Genomic DNA, 16,146 nt, shown 5'->3' with positions numbered 1-16,146 from the left:
TATATATATATATATATATAGGGGCAAACGCAAGAATGAACATTGAGGGAAGATAAAATTTAAATATTCTTGTATGTTCATTATCAGTTTTGTAACACCCTAGGCAAATCCCACATCGGCAAAACACGGGAGAGATGTTGGGTTTATAAGTTGGTGGCTCGTAACCCCTAATGACGCGTTTTAAAATCATGAGGGCTTCGGCTCAGAGCGGACAATATCACTAGTGGGCCGGGCCGTTACATTTGTGGTATCAGAGCCGCTCCGCGTGCAACCTTGAACAATGGTAGGGCAAACCTCAGCGAGGACGCTGAGTCCCATAAGGGGGGTGGATTGTAACACCCTAGGCAAATCCCACATCGGCAAAACACGGGAGAGATGCTGGGTTTATAAGTTGGTGGTTCATAACCTCTAGTGACGTGTTTTAAAACCGTGAGGGCTTCGGCCTAGAGCGGACAATATCACTAGTGGGCCGGTTAGTGCGCTTTTAGGTGTAAAAGCCCAAAGGACAAATCCGTGAGGCCTGGTATGGGCTGGGCCAAAGCCGACACTACTAGCCAGTGAGCCGAGCTGTTACAGTTAGTATCAGAGCACTCCGCGTGGCCTCTTGGGCGATGGTGGGGCAAACCTCAGTAAGGATGCTGAGTCCCAAAAGGGGGGGAGAAAAGTCCCTTAGGCAAATCTCACATCGACAAAGCATGGGAGAGATCCTGGACTTAAATTGGGTGGTCTTGGAACACTGGTTAGCGCGCTTTTGGGTGTAAAAGCCCAAAGGACAAATCCGTGAGGCCTGGTATGGGCTGGGCCAAAGCGGACAATACTATCCAGTGAGTCGAGCCGTTACAGTTGGTATCAGAGCACTCCGCATGACCTCTTGGGCGATGGTGGGGCAAACCTCAGCGAGGACGCTGAGTGCCAAAAAGGGGGGGAGAAAGGTCCCTTAGACAAATACCACATCGGCAAAGCACGAGAGAGATCCTGGACTTAAATTAGGTAGTTTTGGAACACTGGTTAGCGCGCTTTTGGGTGTAAAAGCCCAAAAGAGAAAGGTCCCTTAGGCAAATTCCACATCGTGCAAAGCATGGGAGAGATCCTAGACTTAAATTGGGTGGTCTTAGAACACTGGTTAGCTCGTTTTTGGGTGTAAAAGCCCAAAGGACAAATCCGTGAGGCCTGGTATGGGCTAGGCCAAAGCAGACAATACTAGCCAGTGAGCCGAGCTGTTACACTAAAATTAAGTTTTAAGAGTTTAAGTGAGCATAAAAATAATTTTACATTTATTATTTTTTAAATAATAATTTAAAATTATTATAATAAATAATAACTAAAAATTGTAATTTTATATGAATAAAATAAGTAAATATAAATTTTTATGCTAAAAAATTAAAATTTTAGCTTTATTTTTTAATTTATTTTTATAATTAATGATAAATTTAATTTTAAATATTAAATTTGATAAAATTGTTATTTTAAAATTTGGAGAAAATTTTTAGCGATATTAATAAAATTAATCACTAAAATTAATATTTTTAATAATTTAAATATAAAAACTACTAAAACTTTAATTTTTTTTTATGAAATTACAAATTATCATATCAATTTAAAAAAATTAAAAAAATTAGGGGGGCCAAGGCCCCTGGCTATGCGCGTGGGTCCACCCTGAATATAGTATTATGAGAATGTTGTTTTTGCCTATTAGTGGACCATCAAAGGATAAAAATAAATGAAAAAAAAAAAAAGAAATTGACCCCCACGTAATGACCTAAATTTCCAACATATTTCAAATTGTCCAATATTATTGGCTTTCTTTAATTTACCAAACAACCCTTAATCAAAATATATTTTTATCAGCCTTGCAAATTTTGCATTTAATATAGACTTGCTTTAATATAAAAATAAATTTAATAATTATTAACTTAAAATTTTATATTAAATTTTATACAAAATCAATTAGAAAGCATATACTATGAGCTAAACCCATCCAGATTCTTAATACAGAGGAGGACTAGTGTTGGCTAACCACCACCACCATCACCACCACCATCACCACCACCCCCCACCAGCTCTTGGGATCTGGACATGTGGCTTCCGGCGATCATTGTTCCAGGCATAAAATCTGCACTGGATAAGGATGGCTAAATTTAGAACTTGAAACAGAGGGCATTTCGGTGAATACAGTCAAAATTCAGAAATGAAAAAGGCCGCAAATCTGGTTACTCTGCCCATGAAAACAGGGAGGTAGGCTGGTCTCTCTGTTCCCTCTCTCATACTTTTCTCATTGTCTCCACTCTCCAGAGAGGGGAAAAAAAAGGAAAAAAAAAAAAAAAAAACCATCTTTTTGAGTTTTGATCTAATAATTTGACAAATCAGGATCCCCAAACCAAACCCTCTTTTCATTTTTTCCCTCTAGAGTCCAATTTTAGTCCCTCCCTCTGTCAACTTCATCTGATTTCTCAGGTCAGTGAGTTGCTTCTTTCCTCTCCTCTAATTTTATTCCAGGATATGTATGAATAATTTCCCAGTTTTTGCTTTTCATAATATTGTTAAGCTCTATTCAACTGTTGTTCCATGTTCATCGTTCAAATGTTTGTGTGTGGATTTCCTGTTAGCTCTTGGGCTTTTTTGTTTGAAACAATTGGGAATTGGGATACTCAAGTGTTGATCCCTTGGTGTTTGGCTGTAATTGTTCGCTTCCCATTCAAAATCAACAAAAATTGCAAGTGGTGAATAGAGAGAAGAAAAAGTATGTAATTTGGATGGGTGCATTTTTTGATAGCTAAAACCAGGAGCTTTTGATTATGACTAATAATAGTAAAGTTGACACAGAAATGATTTTATTGTTTGATTGAGCTAGCAACTTGGACTTTAGATTCTTTTTATTGGTCTAGTTATCTTTTTTGTACTTGATCTGGGATCGGGCTTTCACAATATAGCATTTGCGCTCCTACGTTTTGACATTTCCTGCTGATTTCTTTTCTAACAATTTAATGAAAGTAGATGAGGATTATCTGTAGAATATACTTGAGTTATAGAAAATGAAATTGGCATTAAGAAACTTCGCTCATCCCATAGTCTCTTGAGCTTCGTAAAATACACCATAGCAGGCATATTTCTTTGCAGGAATTAGTCTCACTCTTGATCTGGTACAACATCGGTCCATTGCTATCACCGAAGCGCTGCTCAAGTTCATCCAATAGATCTTGTCTGCCTTTTTTCTATACACAAGTCAGTTCACTAGTCTGTTTCAATTACTTAAGATCCTTGTCCTATCCTGTCGTTTTAGATATCAAATTTCGTTTGGTCTAGGTTTTATAACTCCACTTGACTAATATGTCTGCAAATAGTCCTCTATTTTATCACTCATAAAGACCCGAAGAAAATCTCAAAAGATAACAGCTGCATTCTAGTCTCTCTGTCAATGCTTGAACTAATTACAATGGAAGGGATTATTCTGGATATGAAAATCCATTTTTTAATGATTCTGCGTCTTGTATTCTTGTTTAAATCTCATCACTTTATACACTGATTTAGTGTTAAGTTAATAATAATGAATTTATTGATCACAGGGATGGGCCAGGGTGTCAACCTAGTGCTGAAAATGATTGAACAGGACAGTGCTTCTCTAGCAAAGAAAGCTGAATTGTGTAAACAGACTAGACCAGATTTGATTGATGAAATTGAGGAATTCTATTGTTTATATCGATCATTGGCCGAGCGCTATGACGGTTTGAATGCGGAATTATACAAGAGTATACCAACAGAGTTCCAAATGAAGGGTGTTGACAATGCCCTTGACACACCAATGCTTACTCCTGCACAAAAGCTTGGTTTATTCAAGACTGACCGTGTTGCGTCTGTGAGCTCTGGTGGTGCCAGTTCTGATATTTCATCGAAGGGTGGCTCTGACTCATCATCGTCATTATCATTATCAGACTCTGAATCAGAATCTTTCAACTCCTCAGGCAATGCCTACTACAACCTCCCCATGAACACTGATCATCATAAGGGCCTGCACTACAAGACTCTTGAGTTAGGGACTGCTCTTTCTAGCATGGAAAAGAAGTTCAAGGTGGATGTGGAAGAAAATGGAGATGGTATGTTGAACGCAAAAGAAATGAAAATTATGAAGAAATGCGGATTAAGGTTGTCAGATACGAGGAAGAGTTGAGAGTTTTAAAGCTAAAATTGCACCTCTCAAAAGAGAAAGTTACTGAGTTGAAAAACGAGGTTGCAAAGAGTGAACATTTTATGATACTAGCAGAAACTTTGCAGGCTCAGCTTAAGCAGATATAGATGTCAACATGAGGGAGGCTGATATTGAAGAAGAGAGAGCGAGAGTAATGGTACTGCAAAAACAAACATCTGATGATATGCATGAATTGCAAGGTCAGCTGAAATTGGCTCAAGAAGAAAAATCATGTTGAAGGCCAAGCTTGATTCAGAGAGCAATCAGGTTTTAGGCTTACAGGAGAGGATTGTCCAGTGCAAAAATGATTTATCTGATCGTGATGATAAGGTCAAAGCATTAAAACTTGCACTGCTTAATGCCGAGAAGAGTTTCTTGATTGAGAAATCACATCTGCAGTTATATCTAATTTGTCACAGAGAGAGAGCTTGTTGGAGGTGAGGCTCAGAGAACTGGAATTACAAGGCAAATCCATGGAAGATAAATTGAGGCAATGTGAAACAGAGAAAATGGAATTGCAACTTTTACACGACACCCAAGGGATCGGGTTGCAAACAGAGATCAGTCAGTTGAAGGTAGAACTTGTTGACAGAAGTGGACGTAGAAATTTTGAATAAAAACCTTGACTGTCTTAAATTCAAGTATGATATGCTTGTGGCAGAGAAAGATGGGCTGAATGCCAAGGTAAATACACTTACAGCAGATTTGAGTTCACAAGACAATCAAATTGGGCAAATGGACGAGCACCTCCGGCGCATGCAGATGGAAATTTTGGAACTCATTGCTAGGTCTGAAATTGTGCAAAAAGTAGTAGATCCGTTAAGATCGAGAGTGGTGGAGCTAGAAAAGGAAGTGGACAAGCAGAGAGGTGAGCTTTCTGCTGGTGCTGAAGAGAAAAGGGAAGCAATAAGGCAGCTGTGTTTCTCCTTGGATCATTACAGGAGTGGGTATAAAGAGCTTTGTGTAGCTTTTATTCAGCAGAAGCGGCATGCAGTCATGGCTTCCTAAGGTATCCTAATTCTATCATTGTTTTAGTAAGGTTTCTATAGGTCATTTACATGTTTTGTATGTGTATGAAAACAATTGCTTGTTGTGAAGCTTTGTTCTTTGCTGGAAAGTTTTGGGATGGTATTTTTGGCTCATTATCAATCTAGATATTTGATGATAACTAATCTTGAAATTCCTATTATTCACTATATTTTGAATCTTGGCGATGAATACAATCATCTATTCAACTTATGAAATGGCATGAGAAGAAAGTTGAAGCTTTTTCTCATCTTTGCTGTGTCTGTTCTTATCTTTACAAAAAGATGTTAAATTAATGATAAATTAGACCAAGCGTAATTATTTATTCATTCATATCTAACCAATTAATGGCAGTCAATGGATCAAGGGACAGGGCATGTCTATATGCTGCATCATCTGCTCCATATTTTATCAATATGAGAGTATGACCAATAAGAGAATTCGGACTTACATACTGCAGATGAATTCCATGAATGAGAATGCTTTATCATGTGCAGATATGACCATTCATAATGGCATAAAGGAAATTTGATTCCATAGCAGGTAGATCAAGTATCCTTTGAATCCAGGGCTTTGACAAATCTCCACTGTAATTTGGAGTAATAAGCTTAATAATAAAAGGTTTAATTTTAAATTATCTAATAATGCCAACGGAGATGCCCCAGCATTGAACTTCCAATTCTATAAATAAAAATAAAAAATTGAATTTTTTTAAGGAAAAAAAATTAAGCTTTAATTGCACCTTTAAAAAAAAAAAGCCAGTTTCAAAAGCGGTGAAGTAAAATTTTATAAAATAAAGTTATTCAAATTAAAATTTTTTCATAATTTTTAAATATTTATAATTTTTATTGTTTGGAAGGAAAGGAAGATTTTAAAAAAAATATTTGAAGGTTTTAAATATAAAAAGTTAAAATTCAACTTGATATTTCAATTATTAAATTGATTTAAATTAAATAAAAAATTGATTTAAATTAAATAAAATATGAGTGAGTGGATTAGATATATATATATATATATATATATATATATATATATATATTTGTTTTTTTTTTTATTTTTTTCTCCCCTCCGTTATGTGTAGAGAACAGTCTCTAATTATAGTAACCGACTAATGGAAGGTCAAGAATTTTTATCAGTAGGTAAAAATTTTTATCTTTTTATATTTATAAATATTTTAAGAAATATTTTCTTTCATTTGTAATATATTGACTCTGAGAAATAAATAAATAAATAAAATATACTTTTAAATAAAAACAAGAAATGAAAGAAGCATCAAAATAACGGTCGTGCAAGGGAAACTGTAAACTCCTCCAATTACAAACAAACACGCAAGCAGACGTGGGGGAAGGAGCTTTAAATAGTGTCCTGCGCCGACTTCAATACTCTTCCATGTCGTGTTTGCCTCCCCCAACAACCCTGATCCCTTCTCTCACTTACATCCCTTAGCTTCCTGTCTGTTGACAGCCGAATAACTAACAGTGGGTTTTGTTTGTTTTGTCTTTCCATGGTCCGGAGTTGACTGGACGGACCTTTATGGTCTTTAGTCTTCTTTAACTTGAGGAAAAGCCTTCAAGGAGAGAAAATATAAGGTTTGATTTCAATCTTTGTCGGTCTGAAATAAAAAGGAGCTGAGCAGAGCAGACCGATCAGACATTAAAAGAAGAAAGAAAAAGAGATGGCCTGACTGAACTTTGCCGTCACGAAAAGAATTTTCATTTCCTCTATTTTTCTCTTCATTAATTTCTACCTCAGGTTCTTTGCTATTTCCCTTCATTTCTCTCTCTCTCTCTCTCTCCCTCTCTCTCTCTCTCTCTTTTATATACGCTTCCCTTCTTTTGCATTTTCAAAATTCTCCATAATCTGCATTGCATATCATTCATCTCTTAAATTCTAGCTTCTCTCTCGACTCCTCTGAATTCTCAGATTGAAGAATAAGTAAAAGGGTATTTGGGTCTTTTTATGATAGATTTGATCCGATCTAATTGACCCTCTTTACATTCCTTTTCTTTCTGTACTTATTCTTGCTTTGGATTTCATGTTTATGCAGGCTTCTTATTCCCCTCTTTTTGTGTTTATTTGCTGGTAATCAATCCATAATAATAAAATATATGTTGTGCTTGTTCTCTTGTTTCTTGTTTTCTTGCTTGCTTATATTATATATTCTATATCCCATGAGCGGATCCGTGTCCATTTCCGTTCTGTAATAGTAGGGCCAAAAATTTTAGCATCTTTAAGCTAAGTTCTTAACTTGTAGTTCTTCTTCTTCCTTATCTTACTTGTCTTTATATCCTTCTGCTGCTTAAAGTTGACTATTCCTGCAGTAATTAACTTGCTTCTTTTTAGCTCAAGTTGTACATCTAAATATTTAGCCAAATGACGCCTTTTTTTTTTAATGTATTCTTTGTCTTGTTGTTCGATGCACATTTCACATTTGTCCTTCCATGTCTTATTTTTGACAGACAAACAGGCCAGACTAGCTCTGGTTCCACAAGTGTCTTGGCTCTTATGTTAATGGGATGTTTCTCATATCTAGTTGTGTAGCTGAGCAGGATCTAGTAAGAAATGGCGGCAGCCTTAACTGCTTCATCTATCATTTCTTATTCTGGTATTGCATAAGAATGGGTTTTGATGTAAAATGACTTCCGCGAAAACATTATAAATGAAAGCAATTTGAAGTTTTATTTTGTTTAGGCATCATATAGAGAAGTTAATGGTCATGGAAATTAGTGAAATTACACAACTTACCTCGTTGAAGTATTTTGTAGAACTTACCTTTTGTTGTTAAACCATTTCTAGAACTTGTTTTGCTCAATTTACTCCCACAATTATGCAATATATCTAATGTGTGCCTACGTATTTTTCTGGTTGCAGATGGTTTAGTCTCATACTCCAACAATACGGTCAAAGTTCAAGGTTGAACCTATTTGGTATCTAGCAATATCAGAATTACAGGCAAAAGCCAACACTTCGATTGATTACATTTATATATTTGGAGGAAAATGGTCAGTGGTGCAAGTGCGCAGATTCGATTGGTTAGATGTCCTAGATGTCTGAATATCCTTCCTGAGTCGCCAGGTGTTCTTGTCTATAAGTGTGGTGGCTGTGGCACACGCCTCCGAGGTAATAATCTTGTAAGTTTTCGCTATATATCATGGCAAATTCTTCATAAAAATTTAATTATAGATGCTAAGAAGCAAATATTGTCTATTATTAAGTAAAGACCAGCTGAAATGGTGTTTATCTTAGGAATTCTACAATTGAAAGGGATTGTTACATGAGTAAGTCTCTTGTGAACTTTTTCCATTAAATTCTCAACTAACATAAAGTTGAGAAATGTGACTACTCTGCCAAAGATTGGTTGGTGTTATTTTTGTGGCTTGAATTTTGGATATATTTTCCATGGATCCGTATTATGATATAACCCAAAAGTTTTGCGCTACAAACCGAGTAGGATAAAAAGTTATATCTGCCCAAAGCCCACCGTTGATCTCCTTGGGGGTGCAAGAGCAACGCCCTGCGGTATGGACCAGTATAAATATTATAATATTTCACCCTTTGCTTTGTGATAGAGTTGTGAGATATTCGGGAAACATACTGGGGTTAGGTTTTTTAGAGTTCTGAGTGATTGTATCTTACTCTTTTTTCACCCTTTGCTTTGTGATAGAGTTGTGAGATATTCGGGAAACATACTGGGGTTAGGTTTTTGAGAGTTCTGAGTGATTGTATCTTACTCTTTTCATCATCACAGTGGAACTTTTTCTTTTATGTTGCCCGTGGACATAGACCTTACGGTTGAATCACGTTCTGTATTATTTTTCTTATATTTTCTATATTGTGTAATTGTACGATTTGTATGTGTACTTTAGATTTGCTTGCTTGTTATAACAGTTGGTTAAACAGAAAATTGGATATTCGAATAATGGCCAACTCCTTGTTGCCTTGAACCTTACCTATGATGAACCATCCTTACAACTTATGTAATGGTACAATGCTATTATTTTTCCTGTTATACAACTATATGCACTGCCTAGAATAGGATTCTGTTCAGCTCTCTGTGTTCTATCGCAATTGCTATTTGTTAATCAGTTTAATTAATCATGTGCCTTGCGCAGCAAAAGCTCAAAAAGAGAATGCCAAAAGCACAACATCTGGATTACCTGAAACCGATGCTTCAGAGATGGATAAATTGGATCATGTTTCTGATAAAAAGGAACATAGCAGCTTAAGTCATGAAATTGTTTTTCATTCTGTAGGGGAATGCTCTTCAAACCAAAATAATGGGAGGGATCAAATCGAATCCAGCTATTGCAACGGTGACAAGCTCACAGGCCTGTACTTACCAAATGAAGATGGAAACAATGTAAGCAATCAAAATGGATATGAGGATTTTGATAGTGAGCAGCTTGAAGACGAAAACTTATCAAATGCTGGCCAAAAAAGTGGGAGTGATAAAAATGAATCTGGGATTTGTGACAATGAGCAAGACAAAGTTGTTAACTTATCAGATGAGGACCAAAACAATGGCAGTCATCAAAATGAATCTACGGCTTGCAATATTGAGCAGCATGGAGTTTCTAATGAAGATTGTTCATCAAATGAACCTTCTCATCTTGAAAATGGTAAGCTGCCCAAGTCTCCATTATCAGGAACAAATTCAGAAGTTGATGTTAATGATGAAAGCTTACTACTAGCAGCAAAGCGAAAGGTTGAAACAGAAGCAGATGCTAACAATGAGAGTGATTCTTCTATGAGAAGATCAAGCCATGGGGAGCCGGTTGATATAAAGGGAAGTACTTCAATTGCCACTGCCCAACAGCCAGCAAAAGAAAGCATTTCATTTGATGTCTTTTTATCTTCACCTAATGAACTTCTAGAGCAGCCTCAGGAAAGCGCTAACCACGGCTCCGACTGTGTAATGTCTACAGATGCATTTGAAAACACAGATTTTTTCACCCCCAGCTCTGAGCTTAGTGATTCTCTTATAGATTTGTCCAAATCCCCCACAACCAGAAGCTCGCGTGCTTATTATGATGATGGTGTCTCTTCTTATGAAGGAACTGATGATCAATTGCCTGATCGACACAAGCATTCATCTAAACATGCTTATAGGTCTGCTGCTTCTGATGTGAGGCCCAGAAGGGAAAGATTCCTAATCAACAGCAATCGTGAAACACATCATCATTTCAGGAATTCTGCATCAATTCTGCCTGAGAGGACACGTTATGCCATGAAATCTAGCAAGTTGGATCGGGATGAATTGCTGGAGCCCACACGACTTGGCCATTCAGGTAGAAACTGGAGAAGATTAGCGAGACATGAATATCTGTCTCAGCCGTCTTTTCATGGAGGGGACTCCCTTGCTGGATATGAAAGTGGCAGTCCTTCCAATCACAATGAGTTCTATTATAATTCAAGCTTTCCTGCACAAGACAAGCCTCTGTACGCTGAGCAGGAGAAGATGAAACTGTTAAGAATGGTTTATCATGAGTTGCAGGATCAACTTAATAAAACATCTCTAAATGACAAAACAAATGGAGTCACTTGGAAAGATGATTATTTTCGCATGAACTATGGTCGTGAGGTCTTACAGGAGGAAGGTTTCCATAACTTAATCTATCCTAGATTTCCTGGAAAACTCAGAGAGGATAGTAATTGGTCTCAACTGAAGAAACACTCACGATCACGAATGCCTTTCTCAGCAGAGGCAACAACCAGTAGACACCAAGTTGATCATTCCTTCTGCTGCAGTCCCCAAGAGTGGCAGTGCACAGCACAATTTCCTCGACCTGGCCTTCGTCACAATAAAGGGTTTGGTAGGGTACACTCTCATCTCGGCCTTTACAATTCCTATGGCTCTTGTCCCTCGAGTCCTCAATGGCATGTGGAGTCTCAGTTTCCTATACATAGTCGAGGAACAAAGTCTGATGAACAGAGGTATAGAAATAACGAGGTGAAGAGGTACTCAAGGGAGAAACATCACTTGGCTAAGCGACGCGTCATGCCCATTGCAGGTGCAGCCCCTTTCATAACTTGTTATTGTTGCTTGAAACAGCTCCAGCTGCCTGTAGATTTTCTCCTCTTTAAAAGGAGGTGCCATCAGCTAAAATGTGGTGCTTGTTCAAAGGTACTCAAGTTTTCACTTCAAGACAGAACTCATCTAATCCCATGTATGCCAAGTGCTGAAGCACCTCCACCAAGTGAGGCTGACGAGTGTAGCGATGCTATTCATCAGGGAAACTTCACTTCCACATCTCATGTCAGTGGTCCCTGTGCGGATTGTGTGTCGTGTTCTGATGATTGTGGACGCTCCTTCTGCAAAAGCTGTTCCACTGATAGGAATTCTATTTCCCTGAAACCATTTCATGCTATCCACAGCAATGATGTTCAAAGAAATGTGCCACATGTTTCACTCGAGAATATTGAAGACAGAAGGAAGTTTGCTCTGAATGAGGCTCGAAACAAAGGTAAGTATCCTGTGCAAACATATGAATCAGCAGGCCCTTCTTCTAGTACGTCCAAATCAAAGAAAGTATCCTCAGAAATTGAGGAGCTGCCAGCAGCAGGAGGAAGAGGAAGAGGCCCACCACTTCAGAGACTAATGGGTTATTACTCACCGAGCGAAATGATGTATGGTTGGAGACCATCTGTTCCAGCGACAACCTCATACCATCCAGAAATGTAGAGGAACTGAGAGATAATTCTTATGAACTGGTGGTTTGTATTGCCCTCCAACCAAATCCATGGTATCATAATTACTAAAGCTTACACTTGAAGAGATTGCTTTTTCTTTTAAAATCCAGGTGAGAGAGGCCCTGAGAGTCTGGAGTATATATTTTTAGTTGTAGAAACTAGCAGATGTTTCCACTATGATTATGATTTGTTTATTTGTATAGAGTATTATTGAATATGAATATGAATATGAATTCCGCATACTATTTTCCTTATACTAGTTTTCTTAACTTTTTTTTTCCTTATTTTTTTTTAATTTTCATTCCATTGTAGAATTCTTTTATTTTTCGTTCTTATTTTTATTTTTTTACTTTTATTAATTTAAATAGAATATAATTGTATTTTTTAAATCACAAAAATTAAATAAAATTCAAACTAACATAAAAAAAATACTAAACAAATTAAAGAGTAAACAAATAATAGTATAAAAATTAATTAATATATTTTTAAAATAATAGCATAAAATATTAGGTGTGCTACAACTCAACTCAACTAAGCCTTTATCCCAAAAATTTAGAGTCTGCTATATGGATTCGCTTTCTACACTCTAAACGATTTTGGATTAAATCTTCAGAAATGTGTAATGCTTCTAGGTCATGTTGTACTACTCTCCTCCAAGTCAATTTAGGTCTACCCTTTTTTTTCTTTCTATCCTCTAACCTAATATGCTCTACTTGTCTAACTAGAGCCTCCGTATGTCTACGCTTCACATGACTAAACCACCTCAATCTCCCTTCCCTCAACTTATCTTCAATTGGCACCACTCCTACCTTTTCTCTAATACTCTCATTACGGACTTTATCTAGTCTAGTATGGCCACTCATCCACCTTAATATTATCATCTCTACAACTCTTATCTTAGACGCATACGACTCTTTCAGTACTCAATACTCACTACCATATAACATAGCCGAACGTATAGCTGTACAGTAAAATTTTCCTTTCAACTTATTGGGAATCTTACGATTATATAAAACTCCCGTGGCACGTCTCCACTTCAACTATCCGGCTTTAATCCTATGACTAACATCCTCCTCACATCCCTCATCTACTTGAAGGACTGAGCCTAGATATTTAAAGTGATTACTTTGGGACAATACCACTCCATTCAAACTAACTCCTTCCCTATCACCAGTTTGGCCTTCACTGAACTTGCAATGCATGTATTCTGTCTTCGTTCTACTTAATTTAAAACCCTTTGACTCTAGAGTACTTCTCCAAAGCTCTAGCTTTCTATTGACTCCTTTTCGTGTCTCATCTATCAGAACAATATCATCCGCAAATATCATGCACTAAGGAATACTCTCTTGTATATGTTTTGTCAATTCATCTAAAACTAATATAAAAATGTAAGGGCTTATGGCTGATCCTTGGTGTAATCCAATTGAGATCGAAAAATCTCTTGTGTTTCCTCCCACTGTGTGCACAATAGTAGTTGCTCCTTCATACATATCTTTCAACACTTGTATGTACCTAATAGATACCCTCTTTTGTTCTAACACATTCCATAAGACATCTCTTGGAACACTATCGTAAGTCTTCTCCAAATTAATAAAAATCATATGTAGATCTTTCTTCACATCTCTATATTTCTCTATCAAGTTTCTAATGAGAAAAATCGCTTCCATAGTTGAACGACCGGGCATGAAACCAAATTGATTGGGAGTGATAGAAGTATCATAACGTAGTCGATGCTCCACAACTCTCTCCCACAATTTCATAGTATGACTCATGAGTTTAATTCCCCTATAGTTTGAGCAACTCTGTATGTCTCCCTTATTTTTAAAAATAGGTACTAAAATACTTCTCCTCCATTCATCAGGCATTTTCTTTGAGTTTAGAATCTTATTAAATAATTTAGTTAACCATGCTACTCCCATATCTCCTAAACACTTTCACACTTCAATTGGTATTTCATTGGGTCCACAGGCTTTACCCACTTTCATTCTCTGAAGTGCTTCCTTTACTTCTAAAGATCTAATCCTTCTAGTATAATTCAAATTCTTTTCTATTATTCTATAGTCTATATTCACGCTATTACCATTTTGACTATTATTAAAGAGATCATTAAAATAATTTCTCCATCTTTCTTTAATGTCCTCATCTTTCACCAACACTTTTTCTTCTTTATCCTTAATGAACCTAACTTGATTAAGATCTTGACATTTCTTTTCTCTCCTTATAAATATCTTTCTCCCTTTCTTTAGTTCTAAGTTTCTCATATAACTTTCAAAGGCCTGTGCTCTTGCTTGACTAATTGCCTTTTTTGCCTCTTTCTTTGCTATCTTGTACTGCTCATATGCCTCATTATTATCACATTTAGGTAATTTCTTATACCATTTTTTTTTTCTCTTCACTGCCTTTTGTACTTTCTCATTCTACCACCATCTCTCTTTTGAGGGTGGTCCATGTCTTTTGGACTCTCCAAGTACTTTTCTAGCTACTTCTCTAATCTTTGATGCCATCTGTATCCACATATCATTGGCTTCCACACCCAGCTTCCATACTTCGGACTCGAGAAGCTCATTTTTGAACTTCACTTGCTTTACTCCTTTGAACTCCCACCACTTTGTTTAAGCTACACTATTTCTTCTGACCTTACTTGAATTGTTCCTAAACTTGACATCCAAGACCAGCAACCGATGTTGACTTGTTAAAGCCTCGTCTGGAATAACCTTGCAATCCTTGCATAGAGCTCTATTTATCTTCTTGGTTAAGAGGAAGTTGATTTGGCTTCTATGTTGCCCACTTTTGAAAGTCACTAAATGTGACTCTCTTTTTATAAAGTAGGTATTTGCTAATATTAGGTCGTATGCCATAGCAAAATTCAGGATGCTTTTTCCCTCTTCATTTCGACTGCCAAAACCAAAACCTCTATGAACATACTTATAACCTTGTCTATCACTTCCTACATATCCATTCAAATCTCCACCAATGAAAACATTCTCTTCATTCGGTATGCTTTGCATTAAATCATTCATATCTTCCCAAAACTTTTATTTACTCTCATTGTCTAGTCCTATTTGTGGGGCATAAGTACTAACTATATTTATTGTTTCTCCTTTTAGTACTAGCTTTACTAATATAATTCTATCTCCTACTCTTTTCACAGCTCTTACTGCGTCTTTCAATGTCTTGTCTATGATTATGCCCACTCCATTCTTGTTTCTCTCATTTCTGGTAAACCACAGTTTGTACCTTGAATTACCCACTTCCTTACTTTTCTCTCCTACCCATTTAGTCTCCTGAATGCAAGCAATATTCACCCTTCTCCTTTCCAAGGTATCCACAAGCTCCATTAATTTTCCTGTAAGTGATCCAACATTCCAAGTACCAATCCTGATCCTCCTCCTATCCTGCTCCTTCCTAATTTGTCTCCTTCTATGATATCTTCTATTGTTTTCTATGTCTATCTTGTGTTTTATTCCACTATCTATTCTACTATCTGTCCTATGGGCTAACTTCTTTACCCACACCCGTCCATGATGTAGAAACCCTTGCTCACTTAACACCACACCCAGGCGCCGGCATGGCGCGTCACTTTCGGTGAACGCCCTACACCCTTACATATTTCTCACTATACCCGGGCTCCGATGTAGAGCGTCGTTAGTAGAGGACGCCCCAACGTTTATATCATTTGAATCCATATCATAAGGTGTGACGAAATTTTTATGCCGGTTGTCACCTACCGCAACCATCCTCCTTTATCCGGGTTTGGGACCTGCTAAGCGCAAACTACTTAGGCAGAGTTAAAATATTAGCTGTGCTAAAATAGAAAAAAAAATAAATAATAATTTTTCTTTCCTTAAAAAAATGACATGTAGTAGGCCATGTGGCAGGCAGTTCACTACCAGATTCATGTTGATGCCTGCTGCTTAAGAAGATGAAAGAGAGATGCATCAATTGTCACCTATTGCCTTGCATTTTATTGAAATTTAAATTTGTAATTTAAATAAAACTTATAAAATTTTAATATAATATTAAATTTAAATAACTCCGCCTAAGTAGTTTGCGCTTAGCCAGTCCCAAGCCCGGATAAAGGAGGAGGGTTGCGGTAGGTGACAACCAGCATAAAAATTTCGTCACACCCTATGATATGGATTCAAATGATATAAACGTTGGGGCGTCCTCTACTAACGATGCGCTACATCGGAGCCCGGGTATAGTGAGAAATATGCAAGAGTGTAGGGCATTCACCGAAAGCGACG

The 16,146-nt window shown here is 37.0% G+C and overlaps 1 protein-coding gene and 1 pseudogene across 9 annotated transcripts; both read left to right on the top strand.

Moving 5' to 3' along the window:
* Positions 1 to 2,030: 2,030 nt before the first annotated feature.
* Positions 2,031 to 5,351, top strand: LOC110657642 (protein NETWORKED 4A-like; annotated as a pseudogene).
* A 1,231-nt stretch (positions 5,352 to 6,582) lies between these two features.
* Positions 6,583 to 12,153, top strand: LOC110657643 (protein ENHANCED DISEASE RESISTANCE 4). Of its 9 annotated transcripts, none has more exons than XM_021814948.2 (4): positions 6,583 to 6,961; positions 8,081 to 8,329; positions 9,322 to 11,220; positions 11,334 to 12,153. In XM_021814948.2, the coding sequence occupies exons 2-4, from the start codon at positions 8,209 to 8,211 to the stop codon at positions 11,390 to 11,392; spliced, it is 2,079 nt and encodes a 692-aa protein (XP_021670640.2). In that variant the 5' UTR covers positions 6,583 to 6,961; positions 8,081 to 8,208; the 3' UTR covers positions 11,393 to 12,153. The 9 variants fall into 9 exon arrangements, with proteins under 9 accessions (XP_021670640.2, XP_021670638.2, XP_021670632.2 ...); XM_021814945.2 differs by lacking the exon at positions 6,583 to 6,961 and adding exons at positions 6,998 to 7,152; positions 7,257 to 7,291 and having other exon boundaries at positions 9,322 to 12,153; XM_021814946.2 differs by having other exon boundaries at positions 6,586 to 6,961; positions 9,463 to 12,153.
* The last annotated feature ends 3,993 nt before the right edge of the window (positions 12,154 to 16,146 follow it).

The sequence above is a fragment of the Hevea brasiliensis genome, chromosome 8, assembly GCF_030052815.1.
Source record: "Hevea brasiliensis isolate MT/VB/25A 57/8 chromosome 8, ASM3005281v1, whole genome shotgun sequence".
Classification (NCBI taxonomy): Eukaryota; Viridiplantae; Streptophyta; class Magnoliopsida; order Malpighiales; family Euphorbiaceae; genus Hevea; species Hevea brasiliensis.
The sequence above is the reverse complement of the archived record's forward strand: the minus strand, read 5'-3'. Positions and strand labels throughout refer to the sequence as shown.